At 42.5% G+C, this 26,875-nt stretch overlaps 1 protein-coding gene across 4 annotated transcripts in view; it reads left to right on the top strand.

Moving 5' to 3' along the window:
- Window positions 1-26,875, top strand: part of LOC149170077 (NADH dehydrogenase ubiquinone complex I, assembly factor-like protein (DUF185)) — a 389,979-nt gene that overhangs the window by 67,932 nt on the left and 295,172 nt on the right. For all 4 annotated transcript variants that reach the window (XR_016259467.1, XM_089427241.1, XM_089427240.1 and 1 more), the window contains exon 6: window positions 17,776-17,876. Coding sequence is in view for 3 of the 4 variants with exons in the window: in XM_089427241.1 (XP_089283367.1) it covers window positions 17,776-17,876 (101 nt within the window). In the remaining variant the exon portion in view is untranslated. The remainder of the gene's footprint in view (window positions 1-17,775; window positions 17,877-26,875) is intronic.

The raw sequence follows: 26,875 nt of genomic DNA, 5'->3' as shown, positions 1-26,875 counted from the left end.
GGGTGTGCGCGACCACTCGGAGCCTGCGCGCGACCACTCGGGCTCCCACTCACAGAACCTTCCTAAATCCACTCAAATCGCGTTTTGGTTTGCTAATTGCTCGAGGTAGGCCTCTCTAATGTATTGAATGTTTGAAACATGGATGATGAGCTTGTGTTCATGCATTTTTACCATCAAAAATATGAAGAGAAATAGGTTTAGTGATTGTTTGTTCATGTAAGCAATTTTGCTAAGGTTGGTGTTTGCTTTCAAGGTTTTTAATTCCTCTTTATTCCCTCCATTACTCCTATTAGATTTACAATTGTCATAATGTGTCTCTATCTCATCACATTTGCAATGAATATCAATTCCCCATTCCCTATACCTAAAACCCTAATCCCTCTCATATGCATCCCTTAAACCCTAATTCCTTCCCCACAGCAATATTATAAAAAATATATATATATATATATATATATATATAAAAACACAGCAAGAATCAAAATAGTGATGTGTAAAAGGAAAGAGCAATTGCAATGGTAAAAATAATAAAACAAAAAAGACAAAAAACAGAGGAAAAGATTACTATGTGTAGCCAAGCCATTGCAAGAACAAAAGAAACTTATTGCTGTGCATAGTCCTCACAAATACAGTGAAAAGAAGGCTGTGTTATTCAAAGTAAAAACAAAGCAAATACAGCTGTACATATTTATTAAAGGACATGCTGCTCTGAAATACTGTTTGCAAAAGAATGTTGCTGTGTCTCCAAAACCAAACCCTAGGCATCCTTTTCCCTTCTATCCCCCTAATACCCTTGATGCAATGCATCTCCTTTCTCTTTTGAATTTGTTAAGTAAAGCCCTCCTCCCCTTATGACAAATGTAAATTAATTCCTTATTTCCCCTTAGCATCAAAAGTACATCAATCCCTTGGAAAAACAGAGTATGCCTAATAATGTACAGTCAAAGGACAAAATCTAAGAGCTATCTGTTGATGCTAGTAATCAGTGCTGCCCCATCTCCTGTATTACATGCTATCCCTTACCCCCTGTTGAAAAATGTATTGTCCTTTCCCTTGGTGACCCTATTACATGTCTTCCCTAATAAAGATATTTCTTTGCAAATGATTTCCCGATGATGAGAGATGAGATAACATGTTTGACATTTTGTGAATTATTCCTTAAAAGTTCCCTGTTTTTATATATTTTCCCATTCCTTATGAAAAAGTCCCTCCCCTAACATTTCCCTCATGATTTTTTCCCCTTGAAAACAGCGTACTTCTCAGCATTTTGCAGGCAGGGCAGCAGTCAACTTTGTCTATTTTCTCCACCTTGCTCAATAACACCATGTCAACCACTGAAACTAATGAGCAAGGTGATGACCGGTCTTCTTCTACGGAGGTTGAGGCACAGCAGAGGCCTCGTAGGGGTGGCAAAGGTGGTCATCATAGGAGAGAAGAGCCCACATCTTTAGCAGAATTACAGGCTTGCCCATTGGCAGTGACTTGTTTCCAGTACATGTCATGTTTCCAGTTTTGCGAGAGGCTTGCCCAGATTCAGCACCACAGGGAGTTGGCCCGGCTATTTGTTTTGCGCCTTCATGATGGGCAGGTTACTCTTGCAGGGGTGAATTTTGTGTTTTCTCCTGAGATGATTTCAGAGGCTACCGGGATACCCAATGTGGGTGAGGTGTGGCCAAAGCGCAAATGGCTGGATTTTGTTTATTTTGAGCCATATGTCAGGCCAGCATTCGTACATCACTTGTCAGGGAACTTTCCTTTCAGATTCCTCCGAGAGGAGTATGCTCCGATCATGCGGCTTATCATGCATTACTTCACATGTGAGGGAAGGTTTTCACGAGTCTTTGCTTGTCACATTCGCCTGTTGATGCACTTTACCCGAGTGAGGATGATGAACATCCCGGTTTACTTCTTCCAGGACTTTCAGAGGATGGTGTCCGTGTTTCAGAGGCAGTCCCCAGCTCAGCAGCACAGGAGTTTGTGCCATCATGGTCTCATTCAGCTCATTGTTTCCCATCAGTTGAGTCAGCAGGGCATTCCATGGGCAGACTTCATTTCTCATGAGGTCTTTACAGTGCCACCACAACCACAACCAGAGCCAGAGGCCATTCATGAGGCGGGAGGTCCATCACACCAGCCCGAGATTATTGTTCCGAGACATGTTGCTTCTCCACCGCAGCTTACATATCAGAGGGGTCATAGGACCTTATTTGCAGCAGCTCGACGAGTATTTTCTCCACAGCAGGTGGAAAGGGTCTCGTCATATTCTTCAGATCAGCGAGTGTTATCTCCACACCAGGTGGAAGGGGCCTCGCATTCTTCATCAGCAGAGGCACTACGGGAGGGCAAGCAGCCCATGATTGAGGATGAGAGAGTTGGCGATACACATCATGATTTCATTGACCTTGACGCTCACTCTCCTTCTTCAGATTTTTATGAGTTTATCAGACAGAGAGAGGAGGAGAACCTCGTGTTGCAGCAGAAGCTCGAAATGGCTCAATGGACCATCACTTATCTGGAGCAGCGCAACAGACAATTAGAGGCGGAGAAAGAACTTGATGAGCTATGGAGGATCCGCGGTAATAGAGGCTTGAACCGTAGGAGGCCTGGGGACCCATTGCCTGCTGACCGGGAGTCTTTGCTCATTCAGGCAAATGCTCGCTTGGAGAGACTGTTGGAGAAAGCCAACCAGGACAAGAGGCTGCTACGGAACATGAAAAATCATTATTGGGCGAGAATGCATGTTTGCAAGGCAAAAATGAAGATACTCCAAAGGAAGTTGTCCGAGGCCCGCAAGAGGAGGAAGAAGACCAACCCGCTCCGTATCTTGGCTGAGGCCTCTCTTACCCACCATGATACTCATTAGCCTCCTCCTAGCAGCAAACTCAAGAAATTTTGAGAGTTTTGAGGCATTTTGGGCATTTTTGAGAATTTTACAGGTTTTGGCCGTTGGAGTGGTCTCACCCCGCGCGCGACCACTCGTGGGGACAGCTCAGAACGGGGAAAACTCTACATTTTTGGAATTTTCATGCAAAAATACACTTGCCTATGGATGGACTTCAAATTTTATGGAGATTTGGACTTCCAAAAGCTCAAAATACATGCAAATTTTGACTTTCTGCCCCTTTTTTGAGTTGCAGAAAGCTGCCTTGGGAGAAATGACTTTTGAGGGGTCAAATCAACTCCAAATTCAGAAATTCCAGTGGGGTTGGAAAGTAGACTCATAGACCTTTCCAACAAGCTATCTTGCACCTGATTTGGACACCAGGAAGGCCCTCAAACACAGCTGCCAATGTGCGCGACCACTCCAAGGGAGGGGCGCGACCACTCAGGGAAATTTCACCATTTTGACTATTTCGGCCTGCAAAACACTGTTTTTACTTTGGTTGACTTTTGATGTATGTAAATGATGGATTGTTGGGTAATTTTCATGGCACATGGATACATTTACTCTCCTTTAACACTTCTAGAAGTTTCCTTGATGTAAATAGTGAATATTAAATGCATGGATGGGTTACCTAAGTTTTAGAGGCAAGTTGTTTTGACTGCCTATTATCTAGTGCTCAGTTTAGAATTAGTTGAAACAGCTCCTAGGAAGCTGAGCTCGACCCCTAGAGGTGGGGAAAGGAGTTAGATCATCTATATTATGCCTTCTCTTGCTCATTTTCATGGTTGGACTCTTGAGGGAGAAGCTCTATTGTATATTTTACTTGTATCTCTGCAATTTGAGGAAAAGGAAGGCCAGGGTTTTGCAGACATCATTGTGGATTCTTGTGGATTATTGTGTTGATGGTGTGTTTCCTACTTGTCATTGTAAGTGTGTTTATGTGTTCCATCTCTTATTCTATTGCTGCTAATTAAACAAAAGAAGTGATAAAGTTTGAATTCATGCATGCCATGCTCAGCTTTCAATTTTGTTTAATATTTATGTTTTCCACTGTCTAAAGAGGATTCAAAGTCATTGTTTGCCCTCTTTAGCTCCTTCTCTTTCTTCCTTGATCATCCATATCAGCTTAAGGCATCAGCACAAACTCCTTCCTTGCCCCAAAGACCCACCTGCAAAAACTGAGCTCAATCCCCACACCCTGAATTGCACTCCCTCCAATTGCCACCAAAAACCCCAAAACCTTTAAATCAACCCTCCTCATCAGTTTACTAGCCTAATATCTTTGATCCTAATTGGTCTGCTCACCCCATTGAGAAAATACCTTGAGTCTGATCGGAGAGAGCCTTCTCCTTCCTCGTAGGGCTAGCTACGAGGTGTAATGGTTTGATGTAGCCTTGAGATTTGTCTATCTCAGCCTAGGTGAAATTTCAAGCGCTAACATAGTGGCGACCATACTGGGGAGAACAAACTTGTTTGTGTGTTGATGTGTGTGTTTCGCAAGTCTTAGACGGAGCCTGAAGTTACGCCAGGTAGCCTTTGAACACGCTCTTGTTTTACATCAGCGTTAGTAGATAAACGCTGCTTCAGTCAATCTCCGTGAGCTTCTGAAACCCTCACTTCAGTGACATCTTTATCCCAGTATCATTATGGACTCTAAGCTTCGGATGATAGGCTAAGAGTTTCCATACGGCTGAGCGGTTTTTCCTTTCCTAGTCTATTCGCGAAAACAAGCTGGCTACTGATCCAAGACCAATTGTCAGATCTAATTCATGCCCAGCTATTTTTGAGTATCTTGAAGATCTTGATTTCGATGAAAGTTTTGAGTTGTCGTTGTTTAAAGCTAAATCTGAAAGTGCACTTGCTACTCTAGTTCCTAATCCTGATTTTGCAGCTGCTATTGAATTTGAGAGGCATAATAAATTAGTTGAAAATTTCATTTTGAGGAATCTCCAGACACGTGTACAAGCTACAACTCTTGCTGATTTCCTTGAAAATATCTCTGGTCATATTGGATCTTCTATCACGGCGCATGAACAGGCAAATCCCCCTTATATTGCCATCACTCCCATAGTTACTCATCCCCCATCTACAGTTGTTTCGCCTTCGGTTTCACATACTACTTCTCCTCCTCTTACTCCTCATACTGCCACACCTACTCCGCCTGCTACTCCAAGACCTACATTACCAAGAAAAATGGCAGCCCGGTTTGCCCCACTTGTATTGCCTGCTAATCTTCATGACATGCCAGCTGACTATCAAAGCAAAATTCCCATGTTTGATGGCACTCCGCAAAGTATTACAGCACAGCAACATATCGATAAAATGTCCACTTTCTTTGATCTATATGAGTTAGATGAAGAAGATGTTACCATGCGGTTGTTCGTGCAAACATTTGCTGGAGAAGTAAGAAAATGGTTCAGAGGGTTGGCAGCTAACAGCATCACCACCTTGGAAGCACTCGAGAATCAATTCTTGGACCGATGGGAAATAAGGAAAGACCCGCTGCAAATCAATGCCGAGTACAACAACCTCAAGCGAAATCCGGGTGAGTCGGTTCAAGATTATATCATCAGATTTAATTCAGTGTATAACGCTATACCCGATGATTTGAAACCATCAAGAAAGTCCGCATTGCTTAAGTTCCCGGATGGTTTCGATCCGGAGATGGCCTACTCACTGCGGGACCGAGATCCTCCTACCTTGGAGGAAATGCAGAAAATTGCAGTCAGTGTGGAGGCTAATTTGAATGACAAAAGGGCAAGAATGAAAGCGGAGAAGAAGGTCACAATCAAAGAAGAGGCAGCATCCACTTCTCAGGTTCTTCGTACAGTTGAGGAGATGAAAAAGGCACTCCAAAATCTTAGTCTTGGCAAACCGGAACCTCAAGTTCGAAACCCAAATTTCAGAGGTCAACAACAACAGCCCCAATATAGAATCAAGCAGCGGGAAACACGAGCACAAGAGGCGGCCGTGCAGCAGCCAATCCAACCTCCATTTCAGCAAAATTATGTCACTCAAGAATCAGAGGATGAGGGTGAAGGTGTGGGTGAAGAAAATCACTTCTTCACTCCCGATGATCTGCCCACATACGTCACGGAGGAAGAAGAGCTGATAGGTAATGCATATACACCTCAAGATGAGCACTATATTTTATCTAATGATGTTGTACTTCAAGATGAGTCTGAAGAGTATCAAAGAGGTTACTTACACGCTTTATCAGCTCAGCAAGGCCAGCAAAGGCAATTGAGAAACCGGACAATTCCCATAAATCCGATTCAAAAGAGGGCGGAAAACTTGGCAAAGAATGGTGCTGCTGTTCCACAGAGAAAAGGTAAAGAAATCATGGATCCTTCATCAACTCAAACAGTTCCAGCAAACAAGATGGATCAGCCATCAAATGTACCCAAAGATAGAGCAGAAAAACGAGACAATCCGGCAAAGGAAGGTGAAAAGAGTCAAGCATTCAGCATTGAGAATGAAGTTGCAAAATTGAAATTGACCATTCCATTGACAGAAGTCATGAAGAACAGTACATATCGTGCACAAATTTCTAAAGTGTTCAACATTGACCCAATGTTAGATGCGGTGAACGTAGAGGATGACCAGCCGGAATTGATCTTTGGGCCAGCTCTAAATGGTGAGTCCCCCGAGAGTGAGGTTCCTCCATTCTATATCAGCTTGAGAATTCATGATTATGTGCTTCATAATGCTATGTTCGATTCGGGAGCGTCACATAATTTAATGCCCAAGGCAATTATGGAGAAGTTGGGGCTTGATATTACTCGAAAGTACCATGATCTATATTCATTTGATTCCAGCCGGGTTAGATGCATCGGTTTAATTAAAGATTTGGTTGTTAGTCTGGATCAAATTCCCGCAAAGAATCTATTGATGGATGTGGTAGTGGCGGACATTCCTCCACGATTTGGCATGCTCCTCTCAAGGTCATGGGGATCCAAGCTTAAAGGTACTCTTCAGCTGGATTTTTCATATGCTACTATTCCGATGTTTGGACAAATGAGGAAAGTGTATCGAGAGCAAAAGATGAAGTATATGATTACTAGCAAGGAAAAGCCAGTAAATCATCCTGTAAATTATGTACAAACAGATTTAGAATATTTTGTTTTGTTTGCGGAAAATTTAAATGATATAGATAGTCAGCTAGTTCAGGTAGAAGATATCCCAGGCATTGCAGAAAATTTCAGAGAAGTATTGAGAACGGAAAGTGAAGAAAGGACTGCTGTCATAAGGTCAATCGCTGAAACAAATGGGCAGCAAATCATGACTGCAACAACATCAGATTTTCAGCACCTAGAAGATGATGAAGAGGGTCTTTGGACTATGGATTTTGATGGTGCAGTGGGCAGCGATGGTGCTGGTATTGGTGTGTGGATTCGAAGTCCATTCTCAGCCCAAGATCGAGTTCCAAGCAAGGTACGAGTATGTTCTTATAAATTAGCATTTGATTGCTCGAATAATGAGGCAGAATATGAAGCTCTTATCGCTGGTTTGAAAATCCTTCTGAAGTTAAAGGCAAAGAAAATAGCAGTATATGGCGACTCCAAACTAGTTATCAAACAAGTCAAAGGTGAATTTCAGGCCAAACACCCACGTACGAGAGCTTATAGAAATGCTGTTTTAGATATCCTGAAAAGATTTTCTGAACATACTTTGACATGTGTGCCCCGGATTCAAAATGGTGTTGCGGATGCATTGGCAAAAGCAGCAAGTAATTTGAAAATACCAATGAATTCAAGCAACAAGTTCGAAATCTATGTGAAGCATCGCCCTACAATCCCGGATAATCAAAGGTGTTGGCAAGTCTTCCAAGATGACGAAGAAATCAAAGACTTTTTGCATGGAGAAGGTAAATTCGAAGAAATCTCAATAGACATGGAACCTGAAGGAGTAAATCAAATGGATGTTTTGCAGCTGAAAGACAATTATATTCCTAAAGGGTTAATTCCTTTAGAGGAACTTTTTGATCAAGATGATGTGGCTCGCAAGCCAACTTTGATGCCAACAGAAGAAGGTGTGGAAGATGTGAATCTTGGGACAGCCGAGAATCCAAAGATGGTGAAATTATCAAAAGCATTGCCGCTCAAGGTAAAGAATCAATACATTAGATTATTGTCATCATTTTCTGATGTGTTTGCTTGGGATTATTCAGATTTAAGGACCTATGATACAAGCATTATTCAACATACTATCCCCATAAAGCCAAATCAAAAGCCTTTTCGACAAAAGTTGCGGAGGATCAATCCCAAGTTGTTGCCTTTGATTGAGAAGGAAGTCAATAGGCTCTACAAGTCCGGAATTATAGTTCCTATTCGCTTTTCTGATTGGATCTCCAATCTAGTGCCTGTGAGAAAGAAGACCGGTGAAATACGCTTGTGCATAGACTTCAGAAATTTGAACAAAGTATCTCTCAAGGACAACTATCCGCTGCCCAAAATGGACCACATATTGCAGCGGGTAGTGGGTGCCTCAAGGATGTCATTGCTAGATGGATACTCCGGCTACAATCAGATTTTAGTGCATGAAGATGACCGTGATAAGACAGCCTTCACTACGCCTTGGGGAACATTTCATTATGCCAAAATGCCATTTGGGTTGAAGAACGCGGGTGCCACATTTCAGCGAGCTATGGATATGGCCTTTGCCAATGAAAAGGATATATTCTTAGTTGTTTATCTTGATGACTTAACCGTATTTTCCAAATCAGATGAAGAGCATTTATTTCATTTGACGAAAGTTTTCCAAAAATGCAGAAAATATGGCATTTCTTTAAATCCAAAAAAGAGTCTTTTTGCCATGGGTGAAGGCAAGTTGCTGGGACATATCATTTCCAAAGATGGTATTCGAATTGATCCTGCACGGGTGGAAGCAATTCAGCAACTAGAGCAGCCCCGAAACAAGAAGGAAATACAATCTTTTAATGGCAAATTAAATTTTCTGCGCCGCTTCATTCCTAACCTTGCAGAGCACCTTAGAGAGATAACCAATATGCTTCGGAAGGACAGCGAGATCAAATGGACCGAAGAGGCGGTCAAATCTTTCAATTTAATCAAGGTAATCTTGTCTTCAGCCCCAACCTTGATCAGCCCCGATTATACTCAGGATTTCATTTTGTTTTCTTTTGCTTCTGAGCATACATTGGCAGCCGTATTAATGCAAAAGAGAGAAGGAGTTGAGAGGCCAATTGCATTTTTCAGCCGAATCATAAGAGATGGGGCGCTAAATTATAACATCATTGAGAAACAAGCGTTGGCACTGATTAAGGCTTTGAAAGATTTCCGGGTATATATTCTTAACTCTCATGTATTAGCATATGTCCCTAGTGCAGCCGTAAAAGATGTCTTGGTACAAACGGAGCCGGAAGGTAGGAGGGGTAAGTGGATTGCTGCTCTTTTGGAATATGATGTTGAAATCAAGCCTACCAAGCTGATTAAAGGCCAAGGTCTCGCAAAATTGATGGCTGAAACAAACCTCCATGCCCTTGATATCAACTTGATTGCTGCCTTATCCGATGATGGGGAAGAAAATTCAGCGGTTCAGGTATCGGATATTTTTATTACTTCTCCTTGGTATGCTGATATAGTTTATGTGCTTCAGCATGTATCCGCACCTCCTGGAATGTCAAGAAACAAAGCAAGGACATTGAAGCTAAAGGCTGCTAAGTTTTGCATTATGAAATCAGCACTGTATTGGAAAGATCCCGGGGGCATCTTGCTGAATTGTTTGGTTGAAGAGGAAGCAAAGGCAACAGTAGAAGATTTCCATAAAGGCGACTGTGGAGGTCGTTTGTTTTGGAAAACTACAGCCAATAAGATCTTGCGAGCTGGTTTCTATTGGCCTTCCCTATTTTCTGATGTATACAAAGCAGTGAAAAGCTGCCATGAATGCCAAATATTCCAAGGGAAGCAAAGGTTGCAACCATTGCCTCTCAAATCGGTGGAAATCAGTGCACCATTTCAGCAGTGGGGCTTAGACTTCATTGGTGAAATCCACCCAGCATCATCCGGGCAGCATCGATGGATCTTAACTGCCACTGATTACTTCACAAAGTGGATAGAGGCAATTCCCACTCGGCAGGCCACAGATTCGGTAATCATCTCTTTTCTTGAAAATAATATCTTGTCACGTTTTGGCTGTCCATTCAAATTAATCACAGATAATGCAGCAGCTTTTAAGTCCAATAAGATGGTTGATTTTTGCTATAAGTATAACATCAGCTTGGGGCACTCCACCGCTTATCATCCGCAAGGCAATGGGCTGGCCGAATCGTCAAATAAGTCACTAGTCAACATTATCAAGAAGATGCTGGAAATTAACAAGAAAAGTTGGCACAAGAAGTTGGTAAATGCATTATGGGCTGATCGGGTAAGTCAAAAGAAGTCTATTGGCATGTCGCCATTTGAGATTGTTTATGGAATTGATGCAGTTTTTCCAACATCACTTAGTGTACTGGTCGCGAGATTGCTTCAAGAAGCGGGAGAGGATCCGGATCCAATGCAAAGGCGAATCAATCAAATGGTTCACTTACAGCAAACGAGGGAAGAGGTTCTCCAAAATTCTTTAAGGTTGCAAGAGCGTATCAAGAAAATCTATGACAAGAAGGCAAAGTCGGAAAACTTTCAGCTGGATGATGTTGTTTTGAGATGGGATGCCCGAAATGAGGACAAAGGTAAGCACGGTAAATTTGATAATTTGTGGAAAGGTCCTTATAAGATTGCTGCATATCGTGGTCCCAATGCTTTCATTCTCAAAGAGTTGAATGGTGATGAATGTCCCGGTGGGTCGGTGAATGGCCGGCTTCTGAAAAGATATCATGCTTGAGCAATGCTGCTCTAATCATCCTCATTGTAATTACCGTTTTCCTTTCATTACAGCAAGTGTGAACTGATCTCTCATCCTTAGTTTGGGGCCCGCGGTGAAGGCTATAATTCTGAGGATGGGGATTGGTTGGTGTGAAGTTTTCAGATTGTTTATTTTCTGCAAAAGTTAGTTTGTTTGAGTCAAAGTCCTTTGAAAATTTCAGTTTATAGTCCAAGTCAAATAAAGTCATTTCGAGTATGGTCACGTTTGTACAAGTTGACTCCATTGCCCAATGAATAAAGCACTGGTCTGCTCTCCCAGAGGTCTAAGGTTCTTGGCACCTCCAAGGAGCTACCATCCCCATTGGAGCCAATGTTAGTGTCGGTCTTGAGCCCTCCATCGGTGATCAAAAGCTCTTTGCATATGCATAGGTAGGTGTCTCATCAGTGTCAGTTTTGCATCCCGTTAGGCATGCCATAAAACTGATGGAGGAGCTGGTCCTTGTCCCCTTCTTGGCTTTGCTGGATCAGGTCATGTCAGGTATTAAGCTTGTGTCATACTTGTTTTGTTTTGTCTTGAAGTCCCAAGTCTTAGGTCTAGGGTTTTGGTCAAAAATCACTGCAAGGTCATGAGTCAAAGGTCCATGAGTGCCCAGCAAGCCAGAAGGAGGTATGTACATATGTTCCATTGATATTTTTCATCAGGTACAGATCATTTATACCTTGGATTTAAAAACCCTGTTTTTAAACCTAAGGTCATGTAATATTTGTAAAAAATAAGGAAAATTTCAAAAGTCTTCAAAATGCCGGCAATAACCCTGGTCTCCTCGCCAGAGTCCATCAGATGGTCAACCTGCAAAAAGAATGAAGTTAAAGCGCCTCAAAAGCTAAATTCAGGACAAAGCAACTCAAAAAGCAGTGTTAAAAGTGAATGTCAAAATAGAACATTAGAGAGTGGGTTTTGTAAATTAATTTTTTCAAATTGAACCTACAAGAGGTAAATTTCCCTCTAAACATCTTCATTATGCCTCTATGAGCTAGCAAAGAAGAGCAAGAGGGCGGAAAGAGAGAAAGAGGGCGAATTGCAGAAAAATTAAGGAGATTTCTGGTGCGCGACCACTCGGGCAGTGTGCGCGACCACCTGGGTGTGCGCGACCACTCGGCGCCTCCTCCACAGTTCAAATTTCTAACGCGCGCGACCACTCGGGGTGTGCGCGACCACTCGGAGCCTGCGCGCGACCACTCGGGCTCCCACTCACAGAACCTTCCTAAATCCACTCAAATCGCGTTTTGGTTTGCTAATTGCTCGAGGTAGGCCTCTCTAATGTATTGAATGTTTGAAACATGGATGATGAGCTTGTGTTCATGCATTTTTACCATCAAAAATATGAAGAGAAATAGGTTTAGTGATTGTTTGTTCATGTAAGCAATTTTGCTAAGGTTGGTGTTTGCTTTCAAGGTTTTTAATTCCTCTTTATTCCCTCCATTACTCCTATTAGATTTACAATTGTCATAATGTGTCTCTATCTCATCACATTTGCAATGAATATCAATTCCCCATTCCCTATACCTAAAACCCTAATCCCTCTCATATGCATCCCTTAAACCCTAATTCCTTCCCCACAGCAATATTATAAAAAATATATATATATATATATATATATATAAAAACACAGCAAGAATCAAAATAGTGATGTGTAAAAGGAAAGAGCAATTGCAATGGTAAAAATAATAAAACAAAAAAGACAAAAAACAGAGGAAAAGATTACTATGTGTAGCCAAGCCATTGCAAGAACAAAAGAAACTTATTGCTGTGCATAGTCCTCACAAATACAGTGAAAAGAAGGCTGTGTTATTCAAAGTAAAAACAAAGCAAATACAGCTGTACATATTTATTAAAGGACATGCTGCTCTGAAATACTGTTTGCAAAAGAATGTTGCTGTGTCTCCAAAACCAAACCCTAGGCATCCTTTTCCCTTCTATCCCCCTAATACCCTTGATGCAATGCATCTCCTTTCTCTTTTGAATTTGTTAAGTAAAGCCCTCCTCCCCTTATGACAAATGTAAATTAATTCCTTATTTCCCCTTAGCATCAAAAGTACATCAATCCCTTGGAAAAACAGAGTATGCCTAATAATGTACAGTCAAAGGACAAAATCTAAGAGCTATCTGTTGATGCTAGTAATCAGTGCTGCCCCATCTCCTGTATTACATGCTATCCCTTACCCCCTGTTGAAAAATGTATTGTCCTTTCCCTTGGTGACCCTATTACATGTCTTCCCTAATAAAGATATTTCTTTGCAAATGATTTCCCGATGATGAGAGATGAGATAACATGTTTGACATTTTGTGAATTATTCCTTAAAAGTTCCCTGTTTTTATATATTTTCCCATTCCTTATGAAAAAGTCCCTCCCCTAACATTTCCCTCATGATTTTTTCCCCTTGAAAACAGCGTACTTCTCAGCATTTTGCAGGCAGGGCAGCAGTCAACTTTGTCTATTTTCTCCACCTTGCTCAATAACACCATGTCAACCACTGAAACTAATGAGCAAGGTGATGACCGGTCTTCTTCTACGGAGGTTGAGGCACAGCAGAGGCCTCGTAGGGGTGGCAAAGGTGGTCATCATAGGAGAGAAGAGCCCACATCTTTAGCAGAATTACAGGCTTGCCCATTGGCAGTGACTTGTTTCCAGTACATGTCATGTTTCCAGTTTTGCGAGAGGCTTGCCCAGATTCAGCACCACAGGGAGTTGGCCCGGCTATTTGTTTTGCGCCTTCATGATGGGCAGGTTACTCTTGCAGGGGTGAATTTTGTGTTTTCTCCTGAGATGATTTCAGAGGCTACCGGGATACCCAATGTGGGTGAGGTGTGGCCAAAGCGCAAATGGCTGGATTTTGTTTATTTTGAGCCATATGTCAGGCCAGCATTCGTACATCACTTGTCAGGGAACTTTCCTTTCAGATTCCTCCGAGAGGAGTATGCTCCGATCATGCGGCTTATCATGCATTACTTCACATGTGAGGGAAGGTTTTCACGAGTCTTTGCTTGTCACATTCGCCTGTTGATGCACTTTACCCGAGTGAGGATGATGAACATCCCGGTTTACTTCTTCCAGGACTTTCAGAGGATGGTGTCCGTGTTTCAGAGGCAGTCCCCAGCTCAGCAGCACAGGAGTTTGTGCCATCATGGTCTCATTCAGCTCATTGTTTCCCATCAGTTGAGTCAGCAGGGCATTCCATGGGCAGACTTCATTTCTCATGAGGTTTTTACAGTGCCACCACAGCCACAACCAGAGCCAGAGGCCATTCATGAGGCGGGAGGTCCATCACACCAGCCCGAGATTATTGTTCCGAGACATGTTGCTTCCCCACCGCAGCTTACATATCAGAGGGGTCATAGGACCTTATTTGCAGCAGCTCGACGAGTATTTTCTCCACAGCAGGTGGAAGGGGTCTCGTCATCTTCTTCAGATCAGCGAGTGTTATCTCCACACCAGGTGGAAGGGGCCTCGCATTCTTCATCAGCAGAGGCAGTACGGGAGGGCAAGCAGCCCATGATTGAGGATGAGAGAGTTGGCGATACACATCATGATTTCATTGACCTTGACGCTCACTCTCCTTCTTCAGATTTTTATGAGCTTATCAGACAGAGAGAGGAGGAGAACCTCGTGTTGCAGCAGAAGCTCGAAATGGCTCAATGGACCATCACTTATCTGGAGCAGCGCAACAGACAATTAGAGGCGGAGAAAGAACTTGATGAGCTATGGAGGATCCGTGGTAATAGAGGCTTGAACCGTAGGAGGCCTGGGGACCCATTGCCTGCTGACCGAGAGTCTTTGCTCATTCAGGCAAATGCTCGCTTGGAGAGATTGTTGGAGAAAGCCAACCAGGACAAGAGGCTGCTACGGAACATGAAAAATCATTATTGGGCGAGAATGCATGTTTGCAAGGCAAAAATGAAGATACTCCAAAGGAAGTTGTCCGAGGCCCGCAAGAGGAGGAAGAAGACCAACCTGCTCCGTATCTTGGTTGAGGCCTCTCTTACCCACCATGATACTCATTAGCCTCCTCCTAGCAGCAAACTCAAGAAATTTTGAGAGTTTTGAGGCATTTTGGGCATTTTTGAGAATTTTACAGGTTTTGGCCGTTGGAGTGGTCTCACCCCGCGCGCGACCACTCGTGGGGACAGCTCAGAACGGGGAAAACTCTACATTTTTGGAATTTTCATGCAAAAATACACTTGCCTATGGATGGACTTCAAATTTTATGGAGATTTGGACTTTTAAAAGTTCAAAATACATGCAAATTTTGACTTTCTGCCCCTTTTTTGAGTTGCAGAAAGCTGCCTTGGGAGAAATGACTTTTGAGGGGTCAAATCAACTCCAAATTCAGAAATTCCAGTGGGGTTGGAAAGTAGACTCATAGACCTTTCCAACAAGCTATCTTGCACCTGATTTGGACACCAGGAAGGCCCTCAAACACAGCTGCCAATGTGCGCGACCACTCAGGGAAATTTCACCATTTTGACTATTTCGGCCTGCAAAACACTGTTTTTACTTTGGTTGACTTTTGATGTATGTAAATGATGGATTGTTGGGTAATTTTCATGGCACATGGATACATTTACTCTCCTTTAACACTTCTAGAAGTTTCCTTGATGTAAATAGTGAATATTAAATGCATGGATGGGTTACCTAAGTTTTAGAGGCAAGTTGTTTTGACTGCCTATTATCTAGTGCTCAGTTTAGAATTAGTTGAAACAGCTCCTAGGAAGCTGAGCTCGACCCCTAGAGGTGGGGAAAGGAGTTAGATCATCTATATTATGCCTTCTCTTGCTCATTTTCATGGTTGGACTCTTGAGGGAGAAGCTCTATTGTATATTTTACTTGTATCTCTGCAATTTGAGGAAAAGGAAGGCCAGGGTTTTGCAGACATCATTGTGGATTCTTGTGGATTATTGTGTTGATGGTGTGTTTCCTACTTGTCATTGTAAGTGTGTTTATGTGTTCCATCTCTTATTCTATTGCTGCTAATTAAACAAAAGAAGTGATAAAGTTTGAATTCATGCATGCCATGCTCAGCTTTCAATTTTGTTTAATATTTATGTTTTCCACTGTCTAAAGAGAATTCGAAGTCATTGTTTGCCCTCTTTAGCTCCTTCTCTTTCTTCCTTGATCATCCATATCAGCTTAAGGCATCAGCACAAACTCCTTCCTTGCCCCAAAGACCCACCTGCAAAAACTGAGCTCAATCCCCACACCCTGAATTGCACTCCCTCCAATTGCCACCAAAAACCCCAAAAACTTTAAATCAACCCTCCTCATCAGTTTACTAGCCTAATATCTTTGATCCTAATTGGTCTGCTCACCCCATTGAGAAAATACCTTGAGTCTGACCGGAGAGAGCCTTCTCCTTCCTCGTAGGGCTAGCTACGAGGTGTAATGGTTTGATGTAGCCTTGAGATTTGTCTATCTCAGCCTAGGTGAAATTTCAAGCGCTAACAGATTCCATCATACCGTGTCTCGTCCCATCAGTGAAAGTTCATAAAGAGTAGGGAGCCTTAGTTGAGGTGATAATGGGCTATTGCTCCATTGTTGCCCTTGACCTAGTAGTTGCTCCAGAGGATCCCTGACCCCTGCTAGTTTGAGCGGTAACAGTTCCATATGATGATAGACACTCCAAAGCACCCCTAGATGCCGAAGTGTTGAGCTCCTCTTGCTTGGTGTGGGATTTACTTGATGTTGTACCTAGCGGACCCAAGATTGTTGGAAGAATCACCGCACCTCTATAGAATCCGTAATTTCCACCCTGGGGATCCTAGTTACTGGTTTATAATGTTTACCAACACCTGCGGGTTTTGGTGTAACGGCAAACCTCCACAAAGATGTCCCCAGGTTGGCCTTGACATTGTTTGATGGGTGTTGCTTGTTCTAGAGTCCTGATGATGATGGTTATCCCTAGGATGACAAGGGAGGACTTGTACTTATTCTTGGAGCCCAATGCTGGAGAGAAATAGTGCCATGTCACCCATCTATCCCTTGAGAGGGTGATGTAGGGCATGTAGGGCACCCAAAGCATGGTTTTTGGACATGGAGACACTTTGAGGCAATTCTTGAGGCTTTCCCTTAGGATTTGGAGTTGATTATGATGATGGAGCATCTCCTTAACCCATTCGACACCTTCTTGTGCATTTGGTTGGAACAGAATAACTGAGTTTGACATAATTGTTATGGTTACTTCCACTCATATATGCGACCATTTGTAATCTAAATGTAACATATGGGACTGGTAGAACTTAATAAATTTTCCCCTTCCGGGGTTTCTTGCTCCCTTTGTTCTTGCTTCCTATTTCTTTATCTTTGTTTGCATCTTTATATTACAGGCTATTAAAGCCAACACTTGTGGCTCATATTATCGAAATATGCACATATCATCATCTTTGCTTCTTTCAGTTCTGTAAATAATCATGTGAGATATTACTACAAACGGGACCTACAAAGACTTTAAAGGAAGCCAAACATATGGGTTAATCAACTAATGTATTTTGTTTCATCTTGTTTGAATAATCTAGCAGCAGCTTCTTCCAAAATTTTGAGATTAACCTATCTTTTTCATTGGATTTGTTTGAGATAAATTCCTGTATTTTTTAACAGAATTATAATGTATTGGTCTGCCATTAATTACTGCTATTGGAGAATATGGCCGTATCCCTAATTTGATTTCCTTGATTTTACTCTTTTTATTGTCCCTTCCACCTATTTCTACCTTGTTCAGTCCTCAGTCCCAGTTTTAACCTTGTACCACAATTTCTTTACTTGCAATCTCTGTTGTTGTCTCCTCCTGCAAGGGGGTGGGCCCTATGGTGGCTCAAGCACCAGTTATTTGAATAGTTTGCTTCATCCTCTTCAGGCACCAATAGAGAGACCAGGTTTGGGACCTTGATGGATTTCTTAGTTAGGTGGAGTGTTCTCAAAATCACTGCATTTTGCTTTAATGATATCCTTTATAGTAGTAGGACTAGACATTTATTAACTAAATGCACAGGGCTAACGTATGTATTCTTTCATCCAGATATATGAAATTGGCGGGGGTTCAGGAACCTGTGCAAAGTGTATACTAGATTACATGATGTTGAATGCTCCAGCAAAAGTGTATAATAATATGACATACATGTAAATTTCTTCAGCTTGATCTATTGAATATATTTATAGTGATAAGTTATAATTATTCCATTAAAGTAGATGATTTTTTATGTTTTTGCAGTGATTTCTGTTTTTTCACGGGGATCTTTCCCTATTTCTGCTTTTTCTTGTTTTGGAGAAAAACGAATTGGCAAGTTTATTTTCAGTAAAATGCTAAATCAACATGCACTACAGAGGTGAGGTGACTGAGAAAAGAGAGACTATGAGTCAAAGTCTCCCAAATTCTCTTGTTATGACCTGTAACTGTTGATGTTTTTCTTAATCAGAACAATGCATTTCTGATCTGATTCTTTCTATTTAGTAATTTTCTGATATTTTTTCTGTTTAAAATCCAATCAATAATAAGTGAAACAAACTTTCATTTTCAGATCGTGACTTCTTTTGACAAAACTTCTTAAACTTATTCTTCTCGGTTCATTGCCATTGCAAAGTCACATATTTACAGCTGATTTGATTTCAAGAATGCTAACAAGAAATTTCCCCGAATTGGCACTGCTTTTATTCATAGTACTACTCAAGATTGGAACCATGTTATTCGATTTAACATTTCATATCATTGCAGCAACAGAGCTGTGCGTTAGCATTTTTGGTTAATCCAAAACTGGTTTCACCTTGCTAGGAGAGTACTCTGTCTCCTAGCCCCTTGGTGATGCTTCATGGACACATGGATGGCCTAGTTTGGGTGGATGCTTGGCCTTGGTTAGAGTGCTGGTATGGTGCCCTTGCCTTGGAGGTTGATACCTTAGTCAGCTTTTTGACTAACTCATTGGGTGCACAAAATGGGGGAGTGGGTTGCTTGACTAGGAGATATATGTAGCTAGGAGGAATGCTGGGCACTTGCAGGAAGACACTTTACCCTTGGAGTTTAACACCATGTGATATGAAGTACGTGGTGTATGGATTGTTGATTTCTGGTACCATCAGATGTGCTCAAAGTCTCAAAATTTGCAGGGAGGCTTAAACACATGCATTCTCCAATGCCCAGAAATCGTTTTGGGAAATTCCACCCAGAGACAATTTTCTTAAAAATAATTAATTATTTTTAATAGGTTCCTAAGTCTAAACTTAGGAAATTAAAATAATTAATGGCCATTATTCTAAACTGTGGGTGAACTTTTTAGAAGAAGACGAAGATCGAGTCCAAATGATCTGAGCCATTGATTAGAATTTAATCTGGCCTGTTGGTTCTCAACTGGAGGATTATAAGAAGGACATCGATGGGCACTTGGAGAACACATTGAGTAAGAGATCAAGAGATCGATTTTCTCAAGAGAGCAACGCAGCAGTTGTTAGAGAAGTGATTGAGGTGATTTCTTGTAGTGAGGGGCAGGGATAGTTTCCGGAGAAAGATTTCCTGATCCGGGGATACATTGTAGAGGAGGCAGGGAGAGATCCAGAAGAGGCAGCGCAAAGCCACGCTCGGCAACGTAGGGCCCCACGTTGAGGCAGCGCAGAGCCTGAGAGGAGATCTGAAATTTGCTGGAGAATCGTGTTCCAGAGCCAGAAGCCGAGGTGTGAGACTGGAAGGGCATAAAGGTGAAGTTCTAGAGGCAAATCCATCAACCTGATGGAGTGATGCAGTTCCCAAAAGCTGTGACACAGAGCGGCACAATGATTGCGCAGAGGCAGCTAGGGGCTAGCCATTTAGTGGTTCGATTAGTAGTGGATCGCCAGTGATAGTGTGAGGTATATCTCACTCATCTCTTTGTTAGTCAGATTCTCTGTATTGGATAGCCAGTAAAGCATCCAAAGATTGTATTCAGAAACTACTGCATAATAATACAAACCCTCAGGTGTTGCATCGGTTTTCCCACATTGGGTTTTTTTGAGGACATTGGTCCAAAAATAACGGTGTCACTTTTTGTGTGTTATTTCTTTCTTGCTCAGTTCTTGTTTCCGCATATTGTTTTAAAGTTGTGAAGGCTGCAGTTGTATTTATTTCGATATTTACAGTATAACACATTAAATAACTTGCATGGACTAACAAGTAGGAGAAGTCATATCAATTTGCTGTTGTAGTGATTCGGGGATTCTCGAACTTTCACATGGTATCAGAGCGTAGGTGAAGCAAGAGAGCAGATTGGAAGAGCCCAATGCTGAAGAGGAGGGAGATCGAAGTGCTGCATAGGTAGCAGATCGAATCCCCAAAGGGATTGCGCAGTCCAAGCAAGGAGGGCAAGATTCTCGAGGAAAATCTCTCTTTGGGTGAGTTGACAGAGAGGTAAGATTTCCAGTTCATGATTTATCAGTGCCAAAGGGAGTAGTGGAACAACAGATCCAACGCTGAGCACTCTTCAAGTGAGATGCAATTTTCTGCAGTAGTTGCTGGGGCAAAAAAACGTCAGAAGGGAGGAGACATTTTTTGGGGGAATTTCTTCCTCAGTGAATTCCGAGCCAGGTAATTTGATTTCTCATTTTTTGAGCAACAATAGAGAGGAGCAGATCTAATAACTCCAGTAGGGAGTGTGTAGGCCAGCCTAGCAACTGCGCAGAGGAGAGAGGGAGTAGTTCGACTTTTTGTTGGCAGAGATGGCTACAAATGGGCAGGATCCATGGAAGAGCAACATATTAGATCCAGTTGCTATAGATTTCTCACATGGATCAGTGTCCTTGCTACGGGAGCCCAACAGAATTAGTAGTAGGAGGATCACAGTGTCAACAGACGCAGCTAGTCATTCAAATGATAGTTGCATAGCTAATTGCAGTCAGTTTACGGAAGACAATTGCACAGACACAGGCAGTGTGAATTGCCCAGTTGCAGTATGCAGGTGCAGTTCCAGCCAAGAGATTCCCAACACAGAGCTTCGTAGTCCAATTTCCAGCGCAGGTGGACTGTGTGAGTTTCCAGGAGGGAGTAGAAAGATTTCCCATAAGGAAATCGAGACTTAGAGGGAGTCTAGTTTTAGAGGGAGAAACCCTATGGAATCTAGTACTTCAGGATTTGGGGAGATTAGACTCATTATTGTAGCAGCTGCAACAGCACTGTAGAAGCATCAATAGAGCAGTAACAACAACAGTATGAGTATATCAGATTTCGCCATGATTTCCCAAATACCACCAGGGGAGAGGTGGGGTGATCTAGTTCTGTAGTTCGAAAGAACCACCGATGGGCAGGATCCTTGAGGAGTCCACCTCTTGGATCAATACCTTGCTACGGGAGCCCATATAAGAAGTAGTAGGATGGACCAGTGTTGGTGTAGAAGAGTGTTGGAGTGACAGTTGCAGTGGCTAGGAGCGACAAAGACTGAGCAACGCAGAGCTAGAGTCGGCGGAAGTGCAGTTGGCACAGAGTAGAGGTTAGTAGCAGCGCAGAGGATTCAAAGGGTCAGCGCAGAAACTAGCTGCAGTCAGAACTCTAGCAACAAGATGCATCATACTGAATCCCAGTTTAGTAATTTGGGATGCTTTTCCATTACTGATGCGGTAGCAGTAGCAGTTGGAGAAGTTTGAAGTGTAGATGCGATATTGGCAGTGGCAGTGGCAGTAACAACACAGATGCAGAATTTGAGAGGGAGTTGCAATACAAATGCAATATTGGTAGTGGCAGTGTCAGCAACAGTACAAATGCAACATTTGCAGTGTAGTTGGTGGGAAACGATGTCAGACATTAGCACCGCAGAGGGAGATGTTACAGAGTTCGGGTGATGCTTCAGCAGGTTGCATTGCTAGAGCACATTCCTCGCTAAGAGGGAGTGTTGATTTCTAATAGCATCGGATGTGCTCTAAGTCTCAAAATTTGCAGGGAGGCTTAGACACATGCATTCTCTAATACCCAGAAACCGTTTTGGGAAATTCCACCCGGAGACAGTTTTATTAAATTATTTATTTATTTTTAATGCTTCGCTAAGTCTAAACTTAGGAAATTAAAATAATTAATGGGTATTAATCTAAACTATGGGTGAAACTTCTAGAAGAAGACAGAGATCGAGTCCAAATGATCTGAGCCATTGATTAGAATCTAATCTGGGCCGTTGGTTCTCAACTAGAGGATTATAAGAAGCACATTGATGGGCACTTGGAGAACACATCGAGTAAGAGATCAAGAGATTGATTTTCTCAAGAGAGTAGCGCAACAGTTGCCAGAGACGTGATCAAGGTGATTTCTTGCAGTGAGGGGCAGGGATAGTTTCCGGAGGAAGATTTCCTGATTTGGGGATACATTGCAGAGGAGGCAGAGAGAGATCCTATAGAGGCAACGCAGAGCTACGCTGGGTAGCGTAGGGCCACGCTGAGGCAACACAGAGCCTAAGAGGAGATTTGAAATTTGCTGGAGAATAGAGTTCCAGAGCCAGAAGCTGGGGTGTGAGATTGGAAGGGCAGAAAGTTGAAGTTCCAAAGGCAAATCGATCAACCAGAAGCTATGATGCAGTTCCCAGAAGCTGTGACGCAGAGCAGCGCAGTGATTGCGCAGAAACTGCTAGGGGCTAGCCATTCAATGGCTGGATCAGTACTGGATCGCCAGTGATATTATGAGGTATATCTCACTCATCTCTCTGTCAGTCAGATTCTTTGTATTAGATATCTAGTAAGGCATCCAAAGATTGTATTTAGAAACTACTGCATAATAATACAAACCCTCTACTGCTGCACTGGTTTCCCGCATTGGGTTTTTCCGGGGACACTCGTCTAAACATAACGGTGTCACTTTCATGTGTTATTTCTTTCTTGCTCAGTTCTTGTTTCCGCATATTATTTTAAAGTTGTGAAGGCTGCAGTGGTATTTACTTAGATATTTACAGCAGAACATAGTAAATAACTTGCATGGATTAACAAGTAGGAGAAGTAATATCAGTTTGCTGTAGTAGTGATTCGGGGATTCTCGAATTTTCACATGGTATCAGAGCGCAGGGGAAGCAAGAGAGCAGATTGGAAGAGTCTAGTGCTGAATAGGAGGAGGGAGATTGAAGTGATGCATAGGTAGTAGATCGAATCCCTAGATGGATTGTGCAGTCCAAGCTAGGAGGACAAGATTCTCGAGTAAAATTTCTCTCTGAGTGAGTTAACAGGGAGGTAAGATTTCCAGTTTGTGTTTTGTCAGTGGCAAAGGGAGCAACGCAGCAACAGATCTAGCGCTGAGCAATCTTTAGGTGAGACACAGTTTTCTGCATTAGTTGTTGGGGCAGAAAAATGTCAAAAGAAGGGAGGAGACATTTTTTGAGGGAATTTCTTCCGCAATGAATTTTGAGCCAGGTAATTCGATTTCTCATTTGCTGAGCAACAGTAGAGAGGAGCAGATCTACTAACTCCAGCAGGGAGTGCGTAGGCCAGCTTAGCAGTTGCGCAGAGGAGAGAGCGAGCAACTCGACATTTTGTTGGCAGAGATGGCTCCAAATTGGCAGGATCCATGGAAGAGCAATAATTTAGATCCAATTGCTATAGATTTCTCACATGGATCAGTATCCTTGCTACAGGAGCCCAACAAAATCAGTAGTAGGAGGATCACAATGTCAACAGACGCAACTAGTCATTCTAATGACAGTTGCATAGCTAGTTGCAGTCAGTTTCCAGAAGACAGTTGCAGAGACACATGCAGTGTGAATTGCCAAGTTGCAGTATGCAGGTGCAGTTCTAGGCAGGAGATTCCCAACGCAGAGCTTCGTAGTACACTTTCCAGTGCAGGTGGATTGTGTGAGTTGCCAGGAGGGAGTAGAGATATTTCCCATAAGGAGATCGAGACTTAGAGGCAGTCTAGTTTCAGAGGGAGCAGACCTATGGAATCTAGTACTTCAGGATTTGGGGAGATCAAACTCATTATTACAGTAGTTGCAACAACATTACAAAAGCATCAACAGAGCAGTAACAACAACAATATGAGTAGATCAAATTTCGCCATGATTGCCCAGATACCTCCAAGGGAGACGTGGGGTGATCTAGTTCTGTAGTTCGAAAGAACCACAGATGGGTAGGATCCTTGAAGAGTCCACCTCTTGGATCAATACATAGCTACGGGAGCCCATATCAGAAGTAGCGGGATGGACCAGTGTTAGTTGGTGCAGAGGAGTGTCAGAGTGACAGTTGCAGTGGCTAGGAGCGCTGGAGACTGAGCAGCACAGAGCTAGAGTTGGCATAGAGCAGAGGTTAGTAGCGACGCAGAGGCTTCAGATGGTCAACACAGAGACTAGTAGCAGTCAGAAATCCAACAACAATATGCATCATAGTGAACACCAGTTCAATAATTTGGGATGATTTTCCATTGCTGATGCAGTAGCAACAATAGTTGGAGAAGGTTGCAGTGCAGATACGATATTGGCAGTGGCAGTGCCGACAGCAACACGGATGCAGAATTTGAGAGGGAGTTGTAGTACAAATGTAGTGTTGGCAGTGTTAGCGCTTGAATCTGCCTCAGGCTGAGGAAGGCAACAACTCAAGGCAACATCAAACCACTTAGCCTCGTAGCTAGCCCTACGGGGACAGGAGAGGGCTCTCTCCGGGTCTATCTCGACAAAAGGTCTTCAGAGGGCTGAGATGACCAATAAAGAACACTGATTTTAGGCTAGTAAACAGATAGGGAAAGTTTGATTTTAAATTTTTAGGGTTTTGGTGGAAAACAGGGGGAGAGCAATTTTGGGTGCGGGGACGAGACACAGCTTTTGCAGAGGTCTTTTTGGGGCAAGGTAGGAGATTGTCTTGATGCCTTTGATTTAAGTGAATGGATAGGAATGACCGGTGAGGAACTAAAGAGAGCAAGAAACCATCGAGAGTTCTCTTTAGACAGAGGAAAACATAGATATTAAGCAAACTTAAAGGCAGAGCATATAAATTATGAATTCTACCTTAACACTTCATTTACTTAATGTGCAGAAAAGAGAAATAGGAAATTGATACACATAACAAATCTTACAAGTACATGAGAGAAGCACACCATCAACACAAATAACCACAGGAATCCCAAATAGTGCTGCAAAACCCTGGTCTTTCCTTTGCCAAAATTGCAGAGATACAAAGTGTAATACAATAGAAGCTTATCCCTAAAGAGTCCAACCATGAAAATGACTAAGAAAATACATAATATAGACAAGCTAACACCTTTCCTTGCCTCTAGAGGTCGAGCTCATCATCCTAGGAGCTGTTCCAACCAATTCTAAACAAAGCACTACAATCTAGGCAGTCAAAACAACTTGCCTCTATAAGCTAGGAAACCAATTCATTCATTAAATGTTTGCTATTTCATGAATGAATCTTCTAGAATAGGTAAATAAGTGTCATGTTAACATGAAAATACATTAATTACATCAAAGAGGGTGAAAAATCCCATCACAAGTCAAAACTGGTCAAAGCTGGGCGAATTCCTGAGCTGTAGATGAAAAATTGAGAAAATGTGCTGATGCGTAGCGCCCCAATCCTGAACGCATAGCGCGCCTTTGAGCCAACTTTTGAGGCACTTCCCGGCATCCAAATGAGGCAAAAGTAGGCTTGTTGGAAAGGTCTGGATGTCTACTTTCCAACCCAAGTGGAATTTCTCAATTTGGTGGTCATTTGCCCCTCCAAAATTGCAATCTCCCAAGACTGCTTCCTGTGTGTCCAAAAAGTGGCAGAAAGTCATTTTTTGCATGTTTTTTGACCTTCTGAGGGCTCAAAACCTGATGAAATGTCTTGTCCATTGCTGAGCAAGTGTAATTTGTCATGACAAATCCAAAAATGCTGAGTTTTTGAGAAATGGACTTGCCCATCTTCAGGGTAGCGCGCGGCGCGCTACGCGTTCAGAGCAAAAACCTGTGTTTGGCACAAAAAATTCACAATTGACAAAATTTTCTCCAAATTTCTTGAAATTTGGGCTAGGAGTCCCCAATCAAGTACCATGCTCAGTCAAAGAGGCTTTGGCCAAAATTTGGAGTGGATCGGGCCTTTTCCGTCGTTTTAGTGCCTTGGCCAACCTCCTTGGATCTGGCGATTGTATTTTTGACATTTCTTTAAAACCATGACACTTGTGCAAAAAGTGAAGGAGGTTTTTCTTCCTTGACCTGTTGTGGACAAAAACCTCTCTCAGTTTTCCCAAATTCATCTTTGATTGCTCTGAAACATCTTTTGAGTGAAACTGATCCCGATGTGTGAAACAAGGAATTTCGTGGAAATGAAGCGAAATGAAGGGGATAGGGGGCTTCTAAATTCTTGAGGAAATTTTTGGGAGTGGGGAGGGATGTTAAGAAGCAGGGGAAAGTGGAATCGCGGAGATCGAGTGAGGGGAAGGGGTCCAAAAGGGAAAAACACAGGCCCAACCTAGAAAATTGCCAGGTTGTAGCAAGAAACTAGGGTTTGTGCGAAAATGAGGAATTTGGCGGATCTAAGGGATGGGAAGCATTTAATAAGGTACTTTAAGGATAGGGGAAGGTGTATGAACATCTGGATACAAGTTTTGCCGATGATTTGACCGTCCAAGAGAAATTGCCTTCAAAACCCTAGGAGAGGGAAATGACCTTACCTAGGCGCAACTGAAGCATGGATAAGCTGTAAAATGACCCTATAGAACTTGACATGATGATGACAACCCTCTGAATGATGATAGGCTCAGCTGAATAGTGACATAGATTGGCATTTAGGCAACTTTGAAAAGAGTGAGAGCAAACCCTAGACCTAATGCCTAGTGACCAAATTTTGCTTGAAGACTCACTGAAATGACAAAATTTGACCTTGACACTCTGAGGCTACTTTTTAAGAGCATATTTGATCACTGGAAGAAGGCTGGAAAGACTGACACTAACATTGGCTCCAATGGGGATGGTAGCTCCTTGGAGGTGCCAAGAACGACAGATCTCTGGAAGAGCTAGACAGTGCCTTCATCCATTGGGCAATGGAGTCAAAAACTCAAGCTGAAATGCATGACTGAAAACTGATGACTTGACAACACAAATTGACTCTCACTCAACTAAAAACTGACTCAATACTTAAACACAACCGACAAACTAGAAATGATGCTCAAAGGGGAGCTTATTCATCAAAACCTACTCTAACAGTTTCATTCATCACCTGAT

The sequence above is a fragment of the Pinus tabuliformis genome, chromosome 4_2, assembly GCF_031772625.1.
Source record: "Pinus tabuliformis cultivar Carrire ecotype Pingquan chromosome 4_2, CPIR1, whole genome shotgun sequence".
NCBI classification, from domain to species: Eukaryota; Viridiplantae; Streptophyta; class Pinopsida; order Pinales; family Pinaceae; genus Pinus; species Pinus tabuliformis.
This window is presented reverse-complemented; position numbering and strand designations above follow the sequence as displayed.